The 20,157-nt window shown below is 56.0% G+C and overlaps 1 protein-coding gene across 2 annotated transcripts; it reads left to right on the top strand.

Annotated features, from left to right (window-relative positions):
• The first annotated feature begins 10,634 nt into the window (after positions 1-10,634).
• IDH3B (isocitrate dehydrogenase (NAD(+)) 3 non-catalytic subunit beta) lies at positions 10,635-19,929 on the top strand. Of its 2 annotated transcripts, XM_066631842.1 has the most exons (12): positions 10,635-10,711; positions 10,799-10,885; positions 11,153-11,273; positions 11,419-11,479; positions 12,502-12,634; positions 12,967-13,100; positions 14,010-14,112; positions 15,836-15,982; positions 16,102-16,196; positions 16,345-16,405; positions 17,222-17,360; positions 19,845-19,929. In XM_066631842.1, exons 2-11 carry the CDS (start codon positions 10,859-10,861, stop codon positions 17,309-17,311), a joined length of 972 nt encoding a protein of 323 aa, XP_066487939.1. In that variant the 5' UTR covers positions 10,635-10,711; positions 10,799-10,858; the 3' UTR covers positions 17,312-17,360; positions 19,845-19,929. The 2 variants fall into 2 exon arrangements, with proteins under 2 accessions (XP_066487939.1, XP_066487938.1); XM_066631841.1 differs by lacking the exon at positions 19,845-19,929 and having other exon boundaries at positions 17,222-18,266.
• Positions 19,930-20,157: the final 228 nt, after the last annotated feature.

Genomic DNA, 20,157 nt, shown 5'->3' with positions numbered 1-20,157 from the left:
CTAGTTGCCTTCCTGGTCTCAGTGGACTGCACCCCCCTCAGGGCCCTCCCTTTATGGGTAAACTGCAGTGTATCTGGGTCATCCAGTGGGACTGACTAGCCAGGGATTCAGGGTGGGCAAAAGGAAGAGCTTCTTCATGCAGCTCCAAAGTAGTGTTTGGAACTTGCTGCCACAAGGCCCAAGGTCAACCACTGGCTCAGGCAGCTTTAACAAGGGGCCGGACATGTTCACGGCCATGGAGTACCTGGTGCAAGTTGCTCTTTCTTGGCAACCTGGCCTCACTCACAGGGCAGCCTGGGAGGCAAGGTCCAGCTCAGTCACCAACTCTTGGACAAGAGGCAGGGCTCCAGTCTAGCCAGTAACGTGGACCCAGAGGGTGCCTGGAGCTGAGGGCACCTGCAGAAGACCACACACTCCCAGGGCAGCCTCATTGTCGCTTGGCCATCATTGCTCACCACAGGGAAGAGCCTTGTGTTGCTCATGCATCTGTTCTGGAGGTGAATACCCCACCCTCTGCCTTGCCTTGGCTGTGAGCAGAAAATGGCAGTGAAGGGGGCTGTTCAGCTGCATCCTTGTCAAGGGATCCTGAGACGGTGTACAAAGAACATCTTGGAGGAGAATAGACTCCATTGACAAACATTTGGACAACTGAGGAAAATCTTGATGAGGTCTGAAGGTTTGTACGTCCTTGCCTTTGGTGGAGATGGCTTGGCCTGTCACGGGGACACGTAACTCAGCGGAACCATCACGTGGCACTCAGGGGTTGCGGCTGGTGGCTCTTGGATGGGCTTAGCGCAAGGGACACTCCCAGGTCCTTCCACTGCATCCTGCAGCCTCCCTGCTCCCCACTGCAACTCAGGGAGATGGAGATTCCGACTCCTGTGCCTGACCTACCCAGCAGGTAGTGCTCCACATTCACCCTTGAAGGGTTCTTTGGGATTGGCCAGGGTTTGTTTTTAGGGGCTTGAGGTTGAGACTATTGGGGCTTTCCTAGGGAGCTCCTCATGGTTGTGGGGAGGTTGCTGCAAAGGGGGTGGGGAGAAGAGCACCATGAGACAGGTTAGTTTTACGCTACTGAAGAGAAGGAAAGCCGCTTCTCTCCACCAGGGTCACCCAAGATGGTCAATTCAATGCAGGTCCAGTTAGGCACACATCCTCTCTCTCTCTCTCTCTCTCTCCCCTCCCCCTCCGCCAATGAAGACCTGGAATCCTGCAGGATGTCTGGGATTATTACTGGATGCTAATGAGAGCAGCAGGGAAGAGGGAATGCAAAGGACCCATTAGCCTCCATCAGGTTGGACAATGGATCTCCAAGCAGCCACTTATGTGCCCTGGTTTGTGGATTGCAAGTCTGGACATGAAAGGGTCATTGCTGAGCACTCAGCCATGAGCCTCTGGAGGCCAGCCTAGCACAGACCCACTTGCCTCCCCAGTCCCCAGCTCCAGCCTTAATCCAGATCTAGAACTCCCCACCCCAAATTGGCACAGGGAAGGGGGATGGGAGACCCCCAAAAGCCTTGTCCTGCCCCTTCCTTGCTCAAGAGCAAAGCAGTTCCGGTTCAAGCCGGAAGCCAGGCCCGGCTGCCCAGGTGCACCCACCCGATCCAGCACATTTTCTTACTCTTGGCCTTCAAGGTTTTCCCAGCCTCCCCATAACAATGTGGGTTATTCTCTGATTGGAATCAGGAGTCAAAAAAAATGGGCTGGAAGAAAAGAGTAAAGTGCAACTCCAGCTCATGTCAGTGGGGAAGGAGCGACTCTGGCCCACAAGTTAGTGAGGGCAGAAAAGGAGCAATATGAGGAGGCCACAAGTTGGGCCCCCAGGAAGGTCCTGGGAGGGTGAGGCACTCCCAGAGCAGAGTTGCCCCTCCAGGTAAGTCAGGGGCGAGCGGGAGGGGAGAAGAGAGAAGCTCTTCGACTCTGGAGAAGCTGCACAGCTCTGTGAGGTGAGGTGTCGCTCACAGGCATCAGCCGCTTTCAGCTCCCCCCTTCTGGGCTGCCTTCAAGCGTCTGTGTGGAGAGTGACCAGAGACTTGCTGGTTTTAGCCCAAGAGACACCACCCATGTTTTGGGGACGTGTGAAATGGGGACATGTCGGGAGATAGAAGATCATCCAGCCGAGTCATGCTGGGACCGAGACTCGGGATCCCAGCTGGCACAAAAGCCTCTGCCCCATGGAGGACCTTTCATATCCTGGCACCTTCATGCACACTTGTGGCCTCCCCATGGGGGCCTGCACACGATGCGTCTTTCCTTGCATTTCAGCAGAGCCAGGAGAGGAGCCCTCCCTTCCCTTTAACCTTAATATTTTTTTTTTGAATTAATTGGGAATTATAAACAAGACAGCCATTGATTTGGCAGAAGTACAGGCAAGGGAGTGGGAGTGAGCCCTAATCCCAGGGCTCTGTCCCTCTCTCTCCCTCTCAGCATTCTCCGCTTCTAATTGGGATGCTAATGACCAGGGGAGAGTTCCAAAGGGGTTCCCAGACTCTCCCGGCCCCCAGCAGGCAAACAAGCAGCCACAATAGGATCACAAATTGTGGGGAGAATCAATCTCATCAGCAACGGTGCTGTGCAGGGCTTATCGCTCGGCCTGGACAATAACCATACGTTTTTAATCGCCACAGCAAAGGAACCGCAGGGCTGGCAGGAGAGCCGCCCTGGCGCACCATGAAAGCCGGGCCCATCTTTATTGGCAGGGGTGCTTTGTCTGGCGTTCATTAGTGTAAGACCCCACTGCTGCGTTGAACCAAGAGGCACAGCCTGCAGGGGGAGAGACAGGCCAGGTCCTGCAGCAGCACCGACGGAAGGTGCTGGGCCTGGCTGCAGTGGGTGAGGACTGGCACTCCTCAAATGCCGACAGACACACTGGAGCAGCAGGGCCGGGAGGAAGCCGAAAGGCCGCTACAAGCACCCAGGACCCTGCAGGAGCCAGGAAGGACTCTGGGCACATCCCCTTCCCCCAACTGTGAATGGCAGCCCCCCGCCCCGCAGGAGGCCAGCTGTATTGCACCCCGTTTTGGAAGCCCTGCTGTTCCTGAAGCAGCCTGTGCGCAGCATCAGTGCCACAGCACTTGGGGTCCAGTGCGGCCTCATCCTCCTGACTTCCGCTGTGGCAAGACAGCCTTGGGTGTTCCGAGCTGCCGGCAGGGTTCCCCAAGGGGGTCCACAAGCCAGAGTGGTTTGGGGAGAAGCCGCGCAGGTAACTAGAGCCCAAGAAAGAGTCCAGAGGTGGCAGCAGTGGGGGGGGACTCTGCTCCCAGCTTTCTCATACAGTATTTAAAAGGAAATCACGACAAAGTGGGGGAAGAATTGGCTGCCAAGAAGGGAACTTTCCTTGGCTACCTGCTTCCTTCTGCCTCTGAAGGGGCCTGGCAGGGAGTGAGTGGGCTGGCGGGTGGACCTGAAAGGTTGGCCTGCTGTGACTCCAGGCCCAGCAGCCGCCCTGGCGTCGTCCTTTGAGATTCCAATCACTAGTTCAGGCGCAGAGCAGACTGACCATGAAAGAAGATTACACGGCAAGACAGAGCCTGGAAGTTGCTCTGGCTAAGTGCCTGAAGAGTCTTTGATGCAGGGATCTTCCCAAGCCTCCTCCAGGATGTGTCCCCCCCCCCCACACCTTGGCAAGGGGTGGAATGTCCAGCCCAAGACCCCGAAGTGAAGAATCCAATTTGGAAGAACCCCACCAAGCTCAGAGAACACAGACAGCACAGGCTGCACCTGGCCGGCTTTAAGATCGCTCAAGGCCCAATCTTTTCAGTACCAATGCAGCCACAATACAGTGCCAAGGTAAAGGGAACAAACAGTCCTTCATCTTGAGAAGGCCTCCACCACAGCAGGATGCAGCACACACACCATTGGCATGGCTGCATCAGTGCTAAATGGTTGGATAGTTTTGGGCCCTCCAAGAGGCCAAAACATGTTCATGAGGGAACAGGAGAGTGCAATCAAAAAGGTGGACCAGCAGGCGGAACAACAAGGTATAGGCAGACATGTGGTCTTGTTCCCCCTTTCCCCAGTTCAGGGCCACTTGCCATGCAGGGCTCACTTCCACTTGAGGAGAAAACCCTGGAGAGGGCGAGAGATGCTTTGGTTGTTCCTGCGAATCCACGTGGAAACTTCTAGATGGGACAGATCAAGATGCAGCCACTGGAGCAAAGGGATCCAGAGCTGCAGAGGACTGACACGAGCCTGGGAGCCCCACGAGATCAGCGCGCCTCAGGCAAGCAGGCCTCTCCCACAGCCAGGATGCATGGCAGCCCTGCTCGTGTTCTCCATTGCCCACTTTAAACACTGCTGTGACTTTTGGCCCAGTCCCAAAGATTCTGGAAAGAATGGTCCAGCGGTGCTGGGTTCTTCCAGCAAAAGGCGACGTGCTGGGCACAAGGCCTGGCTACTACCACAAACAGCCAGCAGCTGGCTCTGCACACCAGACCAGCCCTCAGGTACCAACCAGCCCCACAATGTGAGGCAGTCTTTGGGTTAGCAAAGCTGGAGATGCACCAGGTCAGAAGCTGAGAGGAACCAGATCTGTGGTGTTACTGAGCAAGTGGCTGGAAAGCGTGCCATCTTCCTCCCCTTCCACAGAGCAAATGGGCAAAGCACTTTGTACCAACTTGTGCTGTGCCCTCCTGCAAAAGAGCTTGTGCAGAAGGGGCTCTTGCCATTTTGCGAAAGGGGATCTGAGTCTGACCTGTCCAGGCCACCAGTGTGCAGAGATGGGCCTTGGAATGCATCTCCCACAACGATCCAGGTCTGGTGGGCATCACAGCCTCTGTCAGGAGGCGCTTATGGCTTGGGGCGGCACCGCTTGGCAAGATGTGACAAGCTGCTTGCCCTTCCAAGAAGGTGGAAGGAGGGTGCAGTGAAGCCTCCACTGTGAGGCAAACCTTCCCCCTCCTGCGCTCTGCTGCTGTCTCTGGTGGCAAAGGTGGTCCTTGGGAGAAGAAGAGCTCTGGGAAGGACTCGAGTGTCTGAGCTTTTGCCACAGCCCCCCAGGTCTGAGGCACTGCCCTGAGTACCTCAGCATGTGCGCCCCTTGGCAGATACATCCCAGAGCATGTCAGGGGCTGCTAATCCCCTCTATTAAGCTGGGAGGAAATGCCCAGCACAGGGGGACAAAGCTCCGGTGGAGTAATCCACCTCATCAAAGAGGCAGCCCAATTGGATTAGGGAGCAGAGGGGCCGGCCTGGGCAGCGTGACTGAGGCTGCCCTTTGTCCCAAGGCAAGCTCAGCACAGTGCTCAAAGGACCCAGGCTGGGCAAATGCCTTTGGGGGTGGAGCTGAGCGGGGGAGGAGGAGCTGGGAACACGCCTCCAGGGTGTCCCAGGATTGACCACACCCCGCTGGGGGTGCTGAAGAGCAGCTCCAGATGTCTTAATAGAGCCCAGCTGGGGGCATGGGAAAGGGCTAGGGAATCAGTGGAGTGTGATGGATGGAAGAGGGACAGGCAGGAAGACCAAGACCCTTTCACTTATCTGGGGGGAGCTCTGCCCCAGATTTTTGGGAGTCCTGGCCGGCAGGCGGGGAAGAACAGACCAAGTCCATTCTGCTTGCAGGTGGCAGGTCGCTTGTCTGGTGTCCAGCTGAGCGGCAGCACTGAGTGCCTCAGAGGTTTAGGGAAATCCAAATTGTATTTTGTGTTTGTAGCAGGGCAGCCTCCACCAAGAGAAGGAGCGTTTGTCAGAAAGTGAGGAACACTGTCCTGCGTAACCCTGCCTCCCTCCAGCCCTGCACCCTCATCCCTCCCAGGCCACGTGGATCCTGGCCACACCCTGGGCACTCTGGGGCCTGAGCTGAGAGCATCCTTCAGCTCAGTCTCACCTGCCCTGAGTTGGACGATGGCCCCACCCCGCTTCAGTGGTCAAGAGGGCACAGTCAGCTGGGCTTCCTTTTCTGGTCAGTGAGGAAGAGGTGCCCAGCCTGGGGTGGAGGTACCTGATCACGGAACAATGTGCTGGTTGGTCCCAAATGGGGCAACAAAGACAAAGGAGGGGGAGGCCTGGAGTGTACACAGGAGAGGGAAGAGGAGCTCAGCACACTCAGGCACCATTTCATGGGATCAGTGCTGGGGTGAGGAGACCCCCCCCCGGCATTGCCTGTGTGTGTCGCCCTGTCTGGCCTTGGGCAAGCCCAGGTTTCCCACCCAACTCTCTTACTCAGGACCAACAGCAACCCCCTCAGTCCATCCCAGTATGTTGTTTTGTCTTGAACGGACCAAAAAGGGGCTGACGGGAGCTCCTGCTCTGCATGCATTGGAGCCAATGCAATCAGGGCCTTGTCCAGGGGAGACGGGAGGCCAGGCTCCTAAGACAGGCCGGCCATTCTAAGGTTTTAAACTCCTGTCTGGAAAGGCCTCTGAGGAGAAGGCGAGGGGAGCAGAGGGCCCTTGGCCGGCCTGGACTGCTTTGCCACCACTGCTGAGCAGCCCCTCAGTGTGACTGAACAGTCCCGTTCCCTTTCCAAAGGCAGCTCCGCAAACAAGAACCCCCCCCCCCACTGGGGAAACCTGTTCAAACAGCTCCCTGCCATGCCTGCACTTCCAAAGAGGAGGGCCTCCCTCCCTGACACTCCTGTGCAGAAGGGAAGGGCAAACACAGGTTTGTTTGTCCCAGGATGCCGGGGGTGGGCGGCCCGGCTCTGGTTCAACACCTCTTCAAGCAGTCAGGAGGGAAGTGATCCTGGAGTCCCCTCACCCACAGACTGCACACCTGCTGGTCTCACTCTCTGTGGGGACCTGCAGGTCTCAGATCTTGCCTGGCATCTGGGCCAGGCTACCTTGCAGCCCACCCCTCCCTGGACACTCAGGCCTTGCCCCAGACCTCTTGCTGCCTCCAGCTCATCCCAGCCAGAAGCTGCAGAAGTGCTTCTGCCTCTTCTGAAAGGAGCTTCGTGGTGGAGGAACACACACACACACACACACAGAGTGAACAAGGACTCAGTCCAGCTCCTCAATCCTGACTCCACTCTCATGCCCAGGGTCACATCCTGTTGCCTGCTAGTATCAGGCACAGTTCAAGGCATATTTGCCATCCTCAGGACAACAGAATCTCAGCTGCTTCACAGATGCAGCCCAGCGATTTCCGCCTGGGCACTCGCAACCCTGGTCCACTGCAGGGGTGTATCTGACAGAAGGCACTGAATGCTGCTCTTGGGCACCTCTCCTGAAACTGTCTTTCCATATTTGACCGTGCCAGGGGGGTCTGTTGCTTGTGCTGTCACAGGTGAGGGAGGCTCTGCCCCGGACCTTCCTGCTCGAGGACACAGCACAAGCCAAGAGGGTCCCTCCACCTTTTCTGAAGAGGCAGTGGGTGGGCGTCTTGGGGGAGGTGTTTTATAGGAAGAGGAGGCTATATAGGTGTTAAATAGGTGCTAGATAGGCGCTAGGTAGGCATTAGATAGGTGTTAGATAGGCGCTAGGTAGATGTTAGATAGGTGCTAGATAGGCGTTATATAGGTGTTGCATAGGCGCTAGATACGCATATAGGTGCTACATAGGTTAAATAGGCACTAGATAAGTGTTAGATAGGTGTTATATAGCTGTTAGATAGGCACTATATAGGTTAGATAGGAGCTAGATAGGCATGTAGGTGCTAGATAGGCGCTACATAGGTGCTAGTTAGGTGTTGCATAGGTGCTTGATAGGCATTATATAGGTGCTATTTAGGCATTAGATAGGTGCTAGATAGGCGCAATATAGGTGTTAGATAGGTGCTAGATATGTGTTAGATAGGCACTAGATAGTGTTAGATAGTCGCTATATAGGTGTTAGATAAGTGCTAGATAGATAGCTGCTAGATAGGTGCTATATAGCTGTTAGATAGCTGCTACATAGGTGCACCTAGGTGCTAGATAGGTGTTAGGCGATAGGTGCTATATTGGTGATAGATAGGTGCTATATAGGTGATAGGTAGGTGCTAGATAGGTGTTAGGTGCTACATAGGTTCTAGATAGGTGCTATATAGGTGTTAAGTAAGTGCTAGATAGGGCTGCATAGGTGCTATATAGGTGCTATATAGGCGATAGGCGCTATATAGGTGCTAGATAGGCGCTATATAGGTGCTAGGCTTTATATAGATGATAGGTAGGTACTATATAGGTGTTATGTGCTAGATAGGCACTAGATAGGTGCTAGGTGCTATATAGGTGCTAGATAGGTCTATATAGCTATATAGTGCTAGATAGGCACTAGATAGGTGCTATATAGGTCTTAGATAGGTGCTAGATAGGCGCTATATAGGTGCTAGATAGGTGTTAGGTGCTAGGTAGGTGTTTCATAGGTTCTAGATAGGCGCTAGATAGGTGTTAGGTAGGCGCTAGGTAGGTGCTAGATAGGTCTATATAGGTGCTATATAGGTGTTAGATAGGCGTTAGGTGCTATATAGGTGTTAGATAGGTGCTAGATAGGTGCTAAATAGGTGCTATATGGTGTTAAGTAGGTGCTAGATAGGTGTTAGATAGGTGGTAGGTGTTAGGTGCTACATAGGTGCTAGATAGGTATTAGGTAGGTGTTGGTGCTAGATAGGTCTATATAGGGGCTGGATAGGTGCTCTATAGTGCTAGATAGGCACTAGATAGGTGCTATATAGGTCTTAGATAGGTGCTAGATAGGTGCTAGATAGGCGCTAGATAGGTGCTAGATAGGTGCTAGGTAGGTGTTTCATAGGTTCTAGATAGGCGCTAGATAGGTGTTAGGTAGGCGCTAGATAGGTCTATATAGGTGCTATATAGGTGTTAGATAGGCGTTAGGTGCTATATAGGTGCTATATAGGTGTTAGATAGGTGCTAGATAGGTGCTAAATAGGTGCTATATGGTGTTAAGTAGGTGCTAGATAGGTGTTAGATAGGTGGTAGGTGTTAGTTGCTACATAGGTGCTAGATAGGTGTTAGGTAGGTGTTGGTGCTAGATAGGTCTATATAGGGGCTAGATAGGCGCTCTACAGTGCTAGATAGGCACTAGATAGGCGCTATATAGGTGTTAGATAGGTGCTAGATAGGCGCTAGATAGGTGCTAGCTAGGTGTTTCATAGGTTCTAGATAGGCGCTAGATAGGTGTTAGGTAGGCGCTAGGTAGGTGCTAGATAGGTCTATATAGGTGTTAGATAGGTGTTAGGTGCTATATAGGTGCTATATAGGTGTTAGGTGCTAGATAGGTGCTAAATAGGTGCTATATGGTGTTAAGTAGGTGCTAGATAGGTGTTAGATAGGTGTTAGGTAGGTGCTAGATAGGTGTTAGATGCTAGATAGGTGCTATATAGGTGATAGGTAGGTGCTAGATAGGTGCTAGGTTGGTATTACATAGGTGCTATATAGGTGTTAGGTAGGTGTTAGGTAGGTGTTAGATAGGTCTACATAGGAGCTAAATAGGCACTATATAGGGAAGGAGGTCTGGTCTAGAGGGTAGAGCCTCCTTTAGCCCAAAGATAACATCAGAAGGTTGGCAGTTCGAGGACACCATCAGCTCCCTGAACGGCTGAGAATGGCGAGACCTTGAAGCAGTTGACAAGCCGAGCTGAGTGATTCCACCTGCTCTTGGTGTGAGCAGGAAGCGTCTTGGCTGCCCTCCATGTGAGAGATGGAACGTCTTGCCAGCCTGCCTGGGAGAACTGGAGGCCAGAAGTGAGCCCAAACCGGAAGATCCATCTGAAATGTTGTTGGTTCTTGAAAGAGAGAATCTCCATGATTGTAAAAATCCCTTTGAGGGATTTAGAAACACCTGCCTGTGTAAACCGCTTTGAATAAATTCAGAGGAGTAATCCGATGACCAGAAAGGCGGTATATAAATACCTAGTTATTTTTATTATTGTATTATTATTATTATATAGGTGCTAGATAGGTGTTAAATAGGCACCTTCAATGCAAGCGAATGCTACCTGCATCCCAGTGATATGTTTGCAGGATTGCAGGCCTGTGTCTTGCACTGGTGTGTAATGAAAGGATCTGCTGCATGCTATTTCTACGCAGGCCATACATTTTCCGTGGCATGCAGAGATGCATTCGTTCGCTGCACATTGTTGCCATGTTGCTCGACAGCGAATGCTGCATCTTTCCAAAGACCCCACCTTATTTTCTCTTCCTGGCATTTGGGGGCGTTTCGGGCGTTGGATGCTTCTGCAGACATCCCTTCCTCTCCCTCCGCTGCAGAGACCCGACGAGCTCGCCGCCTGGAGAAACAGTCGCCCCCGCCCCGTCCTGCCCGGCTGCCTCTGCCCCTCCGCTCGCGCTCGGCCCGCCCGGGGGCACCGTGAGCGGAGTGCGGGAGGCGAGCAGCCCTCCCGAAGCGAGCGCCTGGCCCGAGCGGGGGAGGCGGCAGAACCGGTCCCGACCTCGCTTCCTTCGGCGCCTTCCGCAGAGGGGCGCGGGGGAAACCGGCAGCGCCGGCGGGCGGCGGCCCTGAGGAGCCCAGCGCTGCCCACGCGCGTCCCGCCGCCCGGGCAGTCGGCTGCTCGGGGCGCGGCGTGGGCACCGCCGCGCAGTGCTGCGCAGGGGCGGGGCCGGCTCCACGCCCCGCCCCCGGCCGCCCCCCGGCGACGAGGCTGCCGGGCGCGCGGGCGCAGTGGACGCGAGATGGCGGCGCTGTGCGGAGCGCGGGCGGCCGGCCGGGCCCTGGGCGCGCTCTCCGCCTGCCCGCAGCGGCTCCTGCGCGCCGCGGCCTGCGGGCCGTGGAGGGGCCTGGGCGGCTCGGCGGCGCTGCTGCAGGGGCGGGCCCAGGTGAGCCGGGCGGGCGGCTCCCCCCCCTGCCGGGGCGCGGCGGCCTCGTCCTCCCGCGGCGCCCCACAGCCTCCCCTCTCCCTGCAGGCGGCGGAGGGCGTCTTCCCGGTGACGCTGCTGCCCGGCGACGGCGTCGGCCCCGAGCTGATGCACTCCGTCCGGGAGGTCTTCAAGGTGAGCGGGGCTCCTCGGCCCCGGGCCGGGGTGGGGGGCGCCGCCCTGCCCTGCCCTGCCCTGCCCTGTCCGGGCGGCTCCTGCCCGAGTCTCCCGGCCTGGCACTGGCTGCGCACCCTGCGCCTGTTCCCTGACCTTCCCTGCCAGGGCAGGCAGCCAGCCTTGGCCCGGCCCAGCACCGGCTCTGGGAAGCCTTCGTCTGGCTCAGGCAGTGGAGCAGGTGGCCCCAGCTTCGCGGAACTCAGCCCCTGTCCCGGCTCCCCTCAGGCCGCCGACGTCCCCGTGGCGTTTGACGAGCACCACCTGAGCGAGGTGCAGAACATGGCATCCGAGGAGAAGCTGGAGGAGGTGCTGCAGTCCATGAGGAAGAGCAAAGTGGCCCTCATAGGTATGGGGTTGTGGGAAGGGCCTCCTGGGGCCCGCAGCTGGTGACTGCTGGGCAACCTTGCCCAAGACTTTGGATAGGCAAGTAGCTACTTGGCTGTCCTGCTCTCTTCCTCACGTACTGCGGCTTGGGGGGCTTGTCCTTGCAGGAAAGATCCACACCCCCATGGAATACAAAGGGGAGCTGGCCTCCTACGACATGAGGCTCAGGTATGTTTCTTCACCCTTTGGGTGCCTTCCTGGAGTCGTATAGAAGGTGGCATTTGCAGCAAAGGCCAGCTGGAGCGAAGAGGTGGGCGCTTGTTGAGGAGGGTGGTGGGCTGAATAAAGGGAGGAGCGCCCAGGCATCAGCCTGCAAGCACCCCTTTCTGCCCTCCGCTGCCCCCTTTGACTGAGTCAGCAGCTGAATGGAGGAGCTGGTAGTTCTGTTTGCTGCCACCCTTCCAGCCTACAGAGACCAGGCAGAGAGGGGCTGTAGACAAAAATCCCTTCCAGGAGAGCATTGAACTCCAGGGGTTCTTATTTAAGATTGAAACCATAGTAGCATCTGAGATTGAGCAGACAGGACAACCCTCTGAATTACCCACAAGCGTGGACTAGACAGGCAAGAGTCAAAATAGAACTAGTTTATCGAAAATGCAAGAGGGAGGACATTAGACCCAAAGAGGAAAAGGTGGTTAAAAAAAATGCAGCCAGCAGGTCAGTGGAACATGCCTGAACTCAGCTGGATGGACACCAAGAGCAGATTGCCTGAATTAGTCACTGTGACTAGTGACACCCAGCAGTTGGAGCCAGGGCACTGCTTAGGAACTGTGCACATGGAGCCCTCCCCGACTCGGCTGGGTTTGCAAGCTGGCCTGAAAGGACTAGGGCAGGAGCACCAAAATCAGTCTCTTGAATGCACCTGGCTAGGACTGCAGCGTCTCTGGCTGGCAGTAGACGTGGTCCTGGGAATTGGGGTCCCTGCACTGAATGGCGTGTACGTGTGTGCCCTTTGTGTGGATCAGTGCTAGATGTCACGGGGGACATGAAAGAAACACACCCGTGGGCATCTCTGTACTTGAAGCAAATCAGCCTTTGCTGTCTGGAGGAGCGGTCCAGCTGAGGACTGGGAGTGCCGGTTGGCCAGGCACCCCCCCCTGCCCTGCCCGATCCCTTCTCCTTGCGTGCCCAGCTGGCATTAGTGGCGGGGTCTGGAAAAGCCCCAGCCTGAGCTTGGCTTCCTCTTGCAGGCGCAAGCTGGACCTCTTTGCGAACGTGGTCCACGTGAGCAGCCTGCCTGGCTACAAGACCCGGCACAACAACCTGGACCTGGTGATCATCCGGGAGCAGACCGAGGGCGAGTACAGCTCTCTGGAGCATGAGGTGGGCGCTGAACCCCGGGTGGGGGGCTGTTACTCGCTGACCCAGGGGCTTTTGTGACCGTTTGTCAAAGGAGATCCTGGGAAACATCAGGCTGCTGTTTGGGCTGGTGGGCTGCAGGTGGGTGGTCCACATGCATTTCAAGAGCCCCCTTAAGCAGCCACACCCTTGGCCAGAGGTAGGGCTGCTGAACTGCTGGGGAACCGCCTCCCTCTTGGCTTTTGGGCAGATGGGCCCTGCTTGACTCTTGAAGTCTCACAGCCCTTGTGTGCTGGTGTGGGGAGTGGAAGGACCCCATGGGGGCACTCACAGGGGGGCCTCCTTTGGTTTTTCAGAGCGTAAAGGGGGTCATCGAGTGCCTGAAGATCATCACACGGGCCAAGTCTCAGCGCATAGCCAAGTTTGCCTTCGATTATGCCACCAAGAAGGGCCGCTCCAAGGTCACAGCTGTGCACAAAGCCAACATCATGTGAGCAGGGGGTGGGGGGCAGAGGGCAGGATTTTTCCAGTGTCCCTGTTCAGCTGGCCGGCCATGGGGCCTCCCGGTCTTCTGCCTGTCCACCACCAGCTCCCTCAGTCTGCCTTGCAGTACCTGGTTCTGGATGTACCCTCCACCAGGCCGTTTGGCTGCTTGGAGAGCCGAGTTTCTTTCCGGGGCGTCTGCCTGTGCTGCGTTGAGAACCTGCCTGTCTTTGGCCGCCTGGAACCGAAAAGGTCAGGCAAGGTGCGCTGGGCGTTTAGGGCCCAGGTGGTGTGCTAGCCTCTGGGGTTTGTGGAAGGAGAACGAGTGGTGGACAGGGGAGTTGCAGAACTAGAGGTGGTGGGGAGTAGGGAGCATTCTGTGCTCAAGGCAGCAGCTTTTGCCCCTGGTTCAGGCCAGGCAGCTTTGTGCTCATGAGCTTCATCAGCTGGATCACAGGACCTTTTCGTTGGTAGAATTTGGACAGGCTTGCCTTGGTCATGCATAAGCTGGAGAGAAGATCTCGGCTGTCATGGTGAAGGGGCTGGGGCCGCTGGGGTAGTGTGTGGAAGAGGAGGGGGTGGGCCAGGGAGCCTCGGAGAGTGCTGGCATTGCGTGTCACAGGAGCACCGTGTTCATCTGAATGCCCTCCCACCCATCCAGAAGACTGCTTGCTCCTCCCACCAGTCCCGCTGAACCCAGTGCCTGGAATTTGCTTCCCTCTTTCTGCTGCATTGTTGTGCCTTTTGAGCAGCACAGCTGGGCTCCCCTGTCCCAACCCAGGAATTCTCTCCCTTCTGACGGAGGTTTGTGAGGCGTCTGGGCAGGGCCCGTGTTCCTTCCAGGCTCTCCTGGGGGCCTCCTGGAGCCCCCCATCTCTCCCCCAGCCACGAGTATGCTCGCATCTCTTTCCTCCAGGAAGCTGGGTGACGGGCTGTTCCTGCGCTGTTGTAAGGAGGTGGCGGAGCTGTACCCCAAGATCAAGTTTGACACCATGATAATAGATAACTGCTGCATGCAGGTAGGCTGACTGCAGTGCAGTCCAGTGCAGGCGGCAGGCACCCGTGCCTGCTTCCGGTGGGTGGGAGAAATCTGAAGACTGTTCTGGGATTGGGAGCCTGGCAGTCTTGTGGCCTGGGCAGCTGTAGCCTGGAGAAGGCAGGGGGTGTTGCCGAGGTGGCTGTCGTCTGCCCTGACCCGTGCCTAGGCCCGTTCTCTGACTGACTGGCTGGCCTGAGTGCCTGCCTGACAGCCCCCCTCTCCTTGGCTGTCTTACAGGGCCAGGTGGGCTCCCAGGAAGATAGCCAAGGAGAGGCTGGCTGGTGTTCCTGGGCCAGAGCTGCCATGGCCTGACTTGAGTGTCGGAGAATTGGGAAGCCTGAGGCTGCGCTGTAACTGCTGCTGTCAGGAGGGGAGGCTAAAGGTTGGCTCTAAATTAGGAAACCCAAATCCGCGGGGAAGAGGCAGGGCGTGCACATCCTGCTGCCAGATTTATATTAAGCCTGGTGTCTCTTAATCCCCACCTGCTTCTTGAGCTTTGCCTGAAATGTGACCCATTTGCTGGCTCTTCTGCCTGGAGTGCGGAGTCTGTTTTGCTGCAGCAAAGGAGCTGGACTTCAGTGTGGTCTAGATGACCACAGCAAACCCCTGTGTACATAAGCATGCAAAAGTCTCCCCCCCCCCCCAGTGGCTTCTGAGCCTCAGAGTGGATGCCTGCATTTGGGCTGGAAAGCCTTCTGCTTTGGCGAGAGCCCTGGCTGGCCACTGCTTCCTTGCCTTCCCTGCTTTGTGTGCATCTCCCACGCCTGGAGCCCTTTTCTCTGTATGCAGAAAGAGGCGGGAAGAGCTGCAGGTGTGGAACGCCTCTGCCCAGCCTTGCTGCGTAGCCTTAAGTAAGCCCCTCCCGCTTGGCCCTAGTCTTCCCTCTCCAGAATGTGGGAAGAAGATATCCTTGCCAGCAGGATTGTCTTGTCTCAAGGACTACATCAGGGTGGTGCACGTTGAAGTAGTTTGCACACTCAGAAAGGGCTGCACAGACGCACTGGGGTTTTGCTTCGGGCTTCCTGTATGCTCAGTCATCTCTGCAGGGTCCAGCTGCACATGAGTTCTTCCCATGACATAGCCGGGGGGGTGGTGGCTTGTCTACTGTGAGCTTGTGGCTTGAGCCACAGAGGTCGCCATCCGCAGCTCTGTCTCTTTACTACTTGCCTGGTAAGCTCTCTTATAGCCCTGCATGGCATTAGACTAACAAGCGCTAGGTGGCTTTTGACACATTCTTTGGTGTTCCTTCTTTGATCTGGAGTGGCAGGAGTGCTGTGGGGTGCAGTGTCTCCACCAGTCGTGCTCCAAGTGCAGCTCGTGCTTGGTGAAGTGTGTTTCAACCCAGCCAGGTGCCAAGAAGTGTCCCCCATCGTTTCTCCCCGCTCCTGGGCTCCCTCTTTGATATCCAGGCCAGAGCAGCAGCAGGTGATCAGAGCCCTGCACTTGTCTCCTGTCACTTGGTGTGAGAGGCTGGGGGTGGCAGTGCCCCAGGTCGCCCACTGAACCGGACATGGCAGTCCCTCAGGTGCTCCGGAATTGGCATCTCCATATGGATTAGAAGTGGGCAAGGGGCACACAGTCCAGGGGCAGTGCTCGTGTGTGGACACCTGTGTGTGGACCTGATCCAGAGCGGAGCCCCCCAACTTGCTCTGGCAGATGACAATACAGTGGGACTGTTTCACGCATGTGTGTGTTTCTTGCAGCTGGTGCAGAACCCCTACCAGTTTGATGTCCTGGTGATGCCCAACTTGTACGGCAACATTATTGACAACCTGGCAGCTGGCCTGGTTGGTGGGGCTGGTGTGGTTCCTGGGGAGAGCTACAGCGCGGAGTATGCTGTGTTTGAAATGGTGAGGAGCTGGCAGGTCCTGTTGCTGTCTCCCCATCGCTGCTCCTCCTTTTCAGGGCAGACAGAATGTCCTGGCATCCTGGCATTCCAGAGTGAGCCTGTTTCCCTCTTCTCTTGCAGGGTGCCCGTCACCCCTTTGCCCAGGCCGTGGGGAGAAACATTGCCAATCCCACTGCCATGCTGCTGTCCTCAGCCAACATGCTTCGCCATCTCAAGTAGGTTCTCCTCTCCAGGAGTCAGAGCTTGGGCAGGGGGCCGGAAGCGGTGGGAGGGGGGCTGGGACCCTGAAAGGTGGTGGGCTATGGGGGGAGTCTGGGAGAAAAGCATTCCCCCTCCAACATGCCTCTCCTACTCTCCTGCTAGCTTGGAATATCACTCCACCATGATCTCGGATGCTGTCAGGAAGGTGATCAAAGTCGCCAAAGTAAGTACTCCCTGGAGGCCTCTGAGCCTAGGCTAGCCTCTGCTTCCATTCGCAGACCCTGCCGTGAGCACCTCCCCGCCACTTCCTGCTGCCAGTGTTCAATGCTTGCAGGGTGCAGAAGAGCTTCAGGCTCGCATGACTGACTTCTGAGCTGTTCCTGTGGCCAGCTGGCAGCAGGGCCAGTGCAGGCTTGTTCTGGGTGCTCCTCCAGCCAGCCTGAGGCCGCACCATGGCACATGCCTGCCCACTGAGCTGTGGCCCTTCAGCCACAGGAGGCAGGGGAGCGAGTGAGGACCAGATGTTGACCAGCCTCTTTGCCGGGGTTGGAATCTGCCCTGTCAACCTGGAAGAACTCCCTTGATTTGCACGAGTCAGTGCTGAGTTTGCTCAGGATTGGCCTGTGCTGGCACAGTGAGGAGGGAAGCTTAAAATCTCCCCCTCCAGTTCTGCAGTGCTGAGGTCCTGAAACATGCCTTGGAAAGATTGCTCAGGCTTGGTTTCTCCAGACCCCACCCAAGAGCCTCGCACAGGGCTGGCCGCTACTGCTGGCCCCTTTTGCAGCGCAGGGAGCAAACGGGTCTCATGCACATTCTCTCTCTCTGGTGTCTTCAGCCACATCTAGCATTTGCAGGTGTTGACATGCTACTGTGTGGCCTGGAGCCTGCTTGCTGACTGAGTTCTGTGTGTCTGGGCACAGCTGTCTTGCTGCGACTGCCTTCCCTTCCTTGCCCTTTCCTCCTCTGTTTGGTTCCATTTTGTTCTTTTGGCTCACAGCCACGTTTCTCCCCTTCCCCCCTCCCTCTTGTTGGATTGTAGGTCCGGACGCAGGACATGGGCGGTTACTCCACCACCTCTGACTTCGTCAAGTCTGTGATTGACCACCTGCACCCACACTATGGCGCCTAGGGTGCAGGCCCTCCTGGGTTCTGTGCTGCCCCCAGCTGGCACCCCACAGGCCAGTTCCATGGACCCTCCTTGGCTGCCTGTCCTAGTGGAGATCCTGCTGGGGAGGCTGGTCTGCCCCTCGCCTTCCCTGGGCACTTGAGCCTGCACCTGCCACGGAGGCAGCCCGTGTGAACTGGGCATTGCTGGCCTTGTGGGGGTGGTTTGGGGGCTGATGAGAGGCGCTTGGGAAGAGCTGCAGCAAGTCAGTGTCCCTGCCGCGATTCAAGATGCCCATGGCCTGAGAAGGAGTGCTGCTGCTGCAACACTCCTGCCTCACAACCGGGCCTCCATGCTGATGCTGCCCAAGGGAGAGAGGACAGGCCACCAGCCCACACCTTACCCTGCCTGCTTGCCTCTTCCTTGCACTGCAGCCACTTCACAGCCCCTCTGGGAAACTCCTGGCCACAGGCACAGCAGGGAGTTCCATTGGTGGTCTGAGTCTAAGTTCCACTCATTTGCTTCTGCTCTGTCCACTTAAGGGCTGCATGTGCCAGAGCAGCATGCTGGAGACATTTGGTTGACCTTTGGGAGAGAGGGTCTCCCCTGCCCTTGTGCAAGCCCCTCCTCCCCCTGCAGTGGCTGGTGCTCTGAGGGTGCTTGTTTTGGAAGATACAGCCAGTGAGGTGTGCATGTTTTGCTTGTGTGCCACATGCACTTGTATAGGAGGGAAGAAGAAACCTTGACTGCTCCAGAGAAGCCTTGGTAGCTAAACCAAAGGCCTGGGAGGAACCTTTTCTCCTTGAGGCCTTTCACGTGCTGGCCCATGGAATCTGACTAAAGGGGTGTGTGTGTGTGACTGCCTGGCATGCAGGTCACAGAGGATACTGCTGCCTGTTTGCTTGAGGGGCGTAAAGAATTGCTTGTAATTGTACTTTCCACAAATTGTGAATAAATGTGCCTGAAGTTCCTGGACCAATCCTGCTACCCGACATCTCTTGTATCTGACCAGCGTGAAGTGCTTCACCCTCCCAGCCCCAACTGAACCCATTAAAGTGTTACACTTGTCAGCAGGGAGTACCGGCAGCCTCTGTCACTCCTGAGTCTGAAGCCGAGATGCCTGTGGTCTGGAAGGGCTTGCAGCAACTCAGGCTGCACTTCTGTCATCTGGGGCTTATAGCCACTGGCAGTACAACCAAGTGAGCCTGGGCTACTCTGAATCAGAGAAGCTGGGTGGAAGGTGGGCAGGCCTGGGGGTGTTCATCAGCCACTCCAGCACAGGATAGCTGGTTCTCCACCAGGAGTCCTGTCCAGCCAAAAAATGGGTCTGAGTGCAGTGTTTTAAAATAAGCCTCCAGAGAGCCTTTACTGCTGCAAGGGAAGAGCAGGTGGGCTTTAGCTGTGCCCCTCAGATGTTTACAGAACCCTCACTTGGTCCCTGGATGATGGGGACAGGCTACCTGCTCCAGCTAGACTGACACCCTCCCTGCCCCACAGCATGTTTTGCTGTCAGTGATGTCCTCAGTGGAACTGGTGAAGGCCTGTTTGTGTTCTGGTCATGGAGAAATGAGCCACGAAAGGGGCCTGATCCTTGGGCCTGCCACATTTTGGCATGAAAGAGGCCTTGGCAGGAAAAAAAAACAGCAGCCAGCTGGCAGAACTTGGCTGAGGTGGTCCTTTGTGCCTTTTCCAGTCAGGTATGTTTCCATAGACAATTAGACTTACCTCAGTTTGTGATGTCAGAATTACCAGCAGTGTTCTTTGCACTCCTCTTTCCCTTCAAAGTGCAAAGTGTTTGGAACTGGACAGTTTGGCTGGAAGACTCAGCCCCCCCACACATTCCCTCCCACCCCATGCAAATGGCATCTGTGCATCAGGACTTGGATGGGGCAGTAGCTGGTTGCCATTTTAGGACTTCTTGGGAGGGGGATTTGAAGCTGAGTAGCTGCTACAAGCACAGGATCACTCTACCATAGGATTCCTAGCTGTGGGATTGTACCTGCAAGATTGTATCTTGCCCTTTTCATGTTTTATATACATATAGAAAGCAAGAGCTAACCCTAGACTACGTACACCAGAGACATAGTGCTGTCCCACCACAAGTCTCTGCTGCAGGAGCAGCAACTCCTGGCACCTGTTCCTGGCAAGGTCCACAAAGTTGCAGAAGGTGGCAGTAGCCCTACAGCCACAGAAACCTGTAGTCAATTCCAACCAGGCTCCAGCAGACAGCTTGCCTAATCTGCCAATTGCTTTCATCCAGCTTTTTACAGGGGGCTGCAGTGGGTACAAATACCATCTACGAGTCCCTGGGGACATGGGGCTGTGAACAGAGCCTGATAGCACCAGTGGGGGTGGGGCAGCTCACAGGGCTCCCGCAAGTCTTTGCAGTGCTGAAATTAACAGATCAGTTTCCATTATGGTCACCCTAGACGTGAACCTTTTAAGCGCAAGCCTTCCTCATCTGGCACAGCATTAGGCACTTTGAAGTGCTGGGTGGTTTGTTTGCCAGCATTGTGCACCAGAGGGCGCCTGCATGCTAACTGCTCTTTCTCTGCAGGTGCGGACACCAGATATGGGCGGTTACTCCACCTCCCACGACTTCACTCGAGCTGTGATTGCAGCCCTCAACGAATAGGGCTGGCCCAGCTCTGCTGCTAGGACAGAAGCTGCGCAGGACTGATAGCTGTCATCTTCACTACTTTGCTTTCTAATTTATTGTAATCCAGGCTCACCTGTATGCTGTAAAAATAAAGGCGCAAGCTCTTCCACAGCTCCAGGTGTTCTGAGCTGTTTTAAGCCTGAGGGCAAGGTATACAGCTAAGAGCAGGCTGGCTGCAAGAGCTCCTTCCCTTTCCTATCTCCTCTCAGCT

The sequence above is a fragment of the Tiliqua scincoides genome, chromosome 6, assembly GCF_035046505.1.
Source record: "Tiliqua scincoides isolate rTilSci1 chromosome 6, rTilSci1.hap2, whole genome shotgun sequence".
NCBI lineage: Eukaryota > Metazoa > Chordata > Lepidosauria > Squamata > Scincidae > Tiliqua > Tiliqua scincoides.
The sequence above is the reverse complement of the archived record's forward strand: the minus strand, read 5'-3'. Positions and strand labels throughout refer to the sequence as shown.